Source organism: Echinops telfairi, unplaced genomic scaffold, assembly GCF_000313985.2.
Source record: "Echinops telfairi isolate 266 unplaced genomic scaffold, ASM31398v2 ScPeMD7_7420;HRSCAF=8458, whole genome shotgun sequence".
NCBI lineage: Eukaryota > Metazoa > Chordata > Mammalia > Afrosoricida > Tenrecidae > Echinops > Echinops telfairi.
Genome location: NW_022111320.1, coordinates 48,902,633 through 48,907,112, shown reverse-complemented (window position 1 = coordinate 48,907,112; position 4,480 = coordinate 48,902,633). Strand labels below are relative to the sequence as shown.

General features: G+C 53.7%; 1 protein-coding gene across 1 annotated transcript in view; it reads left to right on the top strand.

Moving 5' to 3' along the window:
* The window catches only part of KIF9 (kinesin family member 9), a 51,682-nt gene that overhangs the window by 35,875 nt on the left and 11,327 nt on the right, over positions 1–4,480 (top strand). The window contains exons 11-12 of the mRNA XM_045297703.1: positions 2,685–2,753; positions 3,494–3,598. Coding sequence (XP_045153638.1) covers positions 2,685–2,753; positions 3,494–3,598 — 174 coding nt within the window. The remainder of the gene's footprint in view (positions 1–2,684; positions 2,754–3,493; positions 3,599–4,480) is intronic.

The window sequence follows — 4,480 nt, the reverse complement described above, 5'->3', positions numbered from 1 at the left end:
AAAAGGACTCTCCTGTTTCGTCTCCTGGTAGTAGAAAGCCTTCAGGCGATCTGCTGTTTTCTCCTTCGGTGCAGCAGCCCGTCGCTTGGGAAGCGACCTCGTGTATGGCTCGACGCAGATGCAGATGAAAAGACACTCCTCAACGTGGCTGACGGCTTAGCCTTCTAACACTTCAAAGAGATTTTTCAGCACAGTTTCCCAGTGCAGCAAGTCGTTTGATTTCTGGAAGGCTGCTTCCATGGCCATTGATCGTGGGTGCTTGGAAACTTCTGTCTTTCCCCCCTGCTTGTCATGATGTTGTCTCTTGGTCCAGCTGTGAAGATTTCAAGCAATGTTTTAAAATTTGAGTTGTAATTTATCTTGGAGAAAGAAATCTTTGATGTTCATCAGTAGGTGCTTCAAGCCTTCTTCACTTTCAACCAGCTAGGTTGTGTCACCTGCTTATCACAGGTTGTTAATGAGCCTTCTTCCAGTCTTGATGCCGATGCTTCTCCATAAAGTCCATCTCCTTGGATTATTTGCTCAGCATGCCGATTGATTAAGTATGATGAAAGGATACAACCGTGGCTCACACCTTTCCTGAGTTTCAGCCATGCAGTAGCCCCTTGTTGAGTTTGAGTGACTGCTACATATGCACAGGTTCTACATGAGCACCATGGAGTGTTCGGGAATTCCTTTTCTTCATGATGTTATCCGTAGTTTGTTATGAGCCAGAGTCAAACGCCTTTGCGTAGTCAGTGAACCAGGTACACATCTTGTTTGTATTTTCTGCCTCCAACTGACATCAGCAATGATATCCTTTCTTCCACGGTCTATTTGGAACCTGCCTTAATTTTTGGCAGCTCCTTCTCGATAGACTACTGCAACCATTTTAAAATTATCTTCAGCACAACTTTACCTGTGTGTGACACTAATAATATCGTTGGATACTTTCCGCACCTCATTGGTCACCTTTCTCTGGAGTGAGCTCGGAGAGAGCGCTCTTCCAGTCAGGTGGCCAGCTGGCTGTCTTCTACGTTTCTTGACACGGGTGAATGAGCATGTCCAGAATTGCATGCATTTTTTATTTTGCCTCTTGGGCTCTTCATTCAATGTATAATCCAGTTCTTAATCACTATGAAATGATAGATGTATTAGCTCCCAGTGAATCATAATTTTTTTTAAGTTCTTAGTCAGATGCTATTCCCCGAAATGGTTGAGTTTCAGCCGACTCTTTTTGGCACGGTGACCGTGTATTCCGTCCACCGTCTTTGTAACTTGGATTCTTCCAGCTTGAGATATGCCCTCTGGTTCCCTAACTTCAGATCTGTGCACACTTCATTTAATACTTTACTCTCTGTCCTCGAGCCACCTTTGGGAACCTTGGGTTGGACTCTTCACCGTTTTTGCTTTTGCTTTAGTTACTCGACATTCAAGGCTAAGGTTCAGCGTCTCTTTAATACCCATTTTGGTCTTTTCTTTCTTTCTTTTTTTGGGTGGGGTGGGTGGTTTCGTGAAGACTCTCCCAGGAGGGCAAGTGGGAAGGCACGACCCCAGCGGCCATGACTGGCTCCTCGGTGCCGCTCTCCTCTCTCTTTTCTGTCTTTTAGTGACCTTTGGCTTTCCTCAGGTAAGATGTCCTCGATGTCAGCCCACAGCTCAGCTGGTCTTCTGTCGTTGATGTTCAAAGTGTCGACTCTGTTCCTGAGACGGCGTCTGCGTCGGCGGTGCGGTTCTGCTGCTCGGTCCGGCCGCCTGGGACAGACAGCTGTAGAACACTTCCGTCATCACAGAAAGTTGTTAGAGTAGATGGCGTGCGATGAACAAGGGCAGAGCGAGCTTGTTGTAAAGGGTTACAGGGCTGTGATCTCAACCAGGGTATTTGGGGTGTGCCTAATTTAGAAAGTGGCTGGTGAACAAATCCTTGCCGTAGGTGAGGAGGTGAGCCATGGCCTGTCTAGGAGAGGAGCATCCTAGGCAGAAGGGACAGAAAACAGAGGTGGGGGTCAGGGTGGGGAGGTTTGAGAGTGCATAGGCAAACTGGCTGGCGTGGAGTGCAGTAGGAGAATCTGCAGGAAGGATCGTAGGAGCAGATCACAAAGCTGTGTAGACCAAAAATGTTTGTAGCAGCCAAAGTTGGAGATGACGTCGTGACTACTAGCGGGGAAGGGATTGGAGAAGTTAGGCTGTCTTCATGCAGTGGTTGGAAAGGACGAGGGTCCTGGGTGTGTCCAGTGGGAAGCCACTGTCTTATTAGACCGGAAGCAGCCCCTGGAAGTTGGGGCTCAGGGTAGCCCCATTGGTGCTCACTCGGTTCTCAGTCTCCTGCTGGTGGAGGCAGAGACAGGGGGCCTGCTGAGTTACTCTCTGACCCTAGACCCACCTCAGTGCTGGGAGCAGATCCCTGGATTGCCAGGAAGGGCCAGGACATGTGGACGCAGGGTGGGGAATTATACAGTTGGTGCTGGGGAAGCAGGGTGGGGAATTGTACAGTCGATGCTGGGGAGGCAGGGTGGGGGGTTGTATAGTCGATGCTGGGGAGGCAGGGTGGGGGTTGTACAGTCGATGCTGGGGACACAGGGTGGGGGTTGTACAGTCGATGCTGGGGATGCAGGGTGGGGGTTGTACAGTTGATGCTGGGGACACAGGGTGGCTTCTCCAGTTGCTCTCCTATCACACCCACTCCCCTTACGTTTCCCCCACAGCGGATGGTCAAGAACTTGGAGAAGGAGCTGGTGCTGCTCAAACAGGAGCTGGCCATCCACGACAGCCTGGTAAGGGCCGGGGGCAAGGCGCCAGGGAAGGGGGTTGCTGGGAGCCTGGGGAGCCTAAGGGCTCTGGGGTCAGGGCTGCCAGGTGGGAAAAAGGTGCTAGAAAGGTAGAGGCCAGTGGCTAGAGGGGCTGAGTAGCCAGGAGTGAGGGTAATAGAGACTGTGGGGCAGAGGTGCTGAGTGAGAAGTGTGGGTGGGCGAGAGAGCTGGAGAGGACTTCAGTCAGGGTGGCTTAGAGAGCCAGGGACAGGTCAGAGGCAGAGATCTCAAATGGCCAGGGGCACAGGGAGAGCAGAGGCATACTGGGAGGGGCATCGAGTGGGCAGGAGCAGAGGCAGGTAGGTAGTAGTGGGTATGGGCAGTGGAGGCCGAGAGCATGATAATCAAGGTCAGGAGAGGTGGACAGGCTGGGGATGGGGAGGTGGTTGTGGTTGGGGGGAGAAGCAGGATACCGTGAGGGCAGGGGGTGGCACAAGAGGCAGGCCTGCTGGGCAGGGGCAGGGGTCCTTCCTATGGTCTTCATCCTGTAGTGTCTGCCAAGACTCAGTCGGCAGAGCCCCGGTTCTAGTGGCTTCACCCATCCCACTGCCCATTTAGACCTAAGCACCTGGTGTGCATGTCCAGATCCGACGGTGAGGGGGTCTGGGGCCAGCCCCCCTGCCTCTGCTCTCAGAAGGGCCCCTGCTGCCCCAGCTTTACTTGGCTCTTTGGAGCTCATTGACATGTTTGCATCCTTCTCTAAGGCCAACCGCACCTTTGTGACCTATGACCCCATGGATGAAACCCAGATTGCTGAGATCAACTCCCAGGTTCGGCGGTACCTGGAGGGGACCCTGGAAGAGATTGATGTAAGGACACACACACTCTCCTTCACAGGATAGCCAGGCCCAGCTGGCCAGAGCTGCCCAGTCCTGGGCCGCCCCTTGGACCATCTCACTGAGTGGTTTGCAGGCTGGGCAGGAGGGCAGTGCCAGACATGTGACACCAGGTCCTGTAGCCCACGGTGGCCTTTGTCCACGCTTAGTCTTATGCAGCAATGAGGGTGCAGTGCAGAGCGGCCAGTGGGAACAGGTGCACAAGCCAGGCTGCTGAAACCCGATCTCACCATCTCACACCTCCGTCCCCTCACCTGTGCAGTGGGGCAGAGTCGCGGACTGGGATGAGTTGAGCTACAGCTGCCCCAGTGCAGTCGCTGTGGGTGGTGGTCATGGTGGTCATCTACAAAGCAGACTCCCCGGGGCCCATGTCGAGGGGACCAAGGAATGGGGAGAGATGCGTCCTTTGTTCACAGTGCAGCCCCCAAGCCCCTCCTCCGAGAGCCACATGGGCCAGTCCCCTGTCCTGTCACTGTGGGTGATTGCAGGCGACCAGCAGGGAGGTCACCGTGGGGTAGGGAGTAGTGTGCATGTCTGTGTGTCTGGCCCACAGGGAAAGGTTTGCCGAAATGGGCTCACTGGGAAGGGGCGGAGGAACCTTTGGGCAGCAGGAGAGAAATGAGAGAGAAATGTCTCGTGAATGTGTTCCAAGAATGGTTGGGTCATTTTCAGTTTCTAGAGAGCACCTTCGAACAGGCGGTGATTATAGCCTCAGTGGGTACTTAGCCTGGCAGCTTTAATCAGGTGCTTCTCCACTCCCTCCGGAGCTCAGCCAAGGGACCCTGGTTTCTCTCTCAGCGTCGACACAGCCAAGGCCCCATGGGCACTACTCTCTAACCACTGCCCCACCCCCCC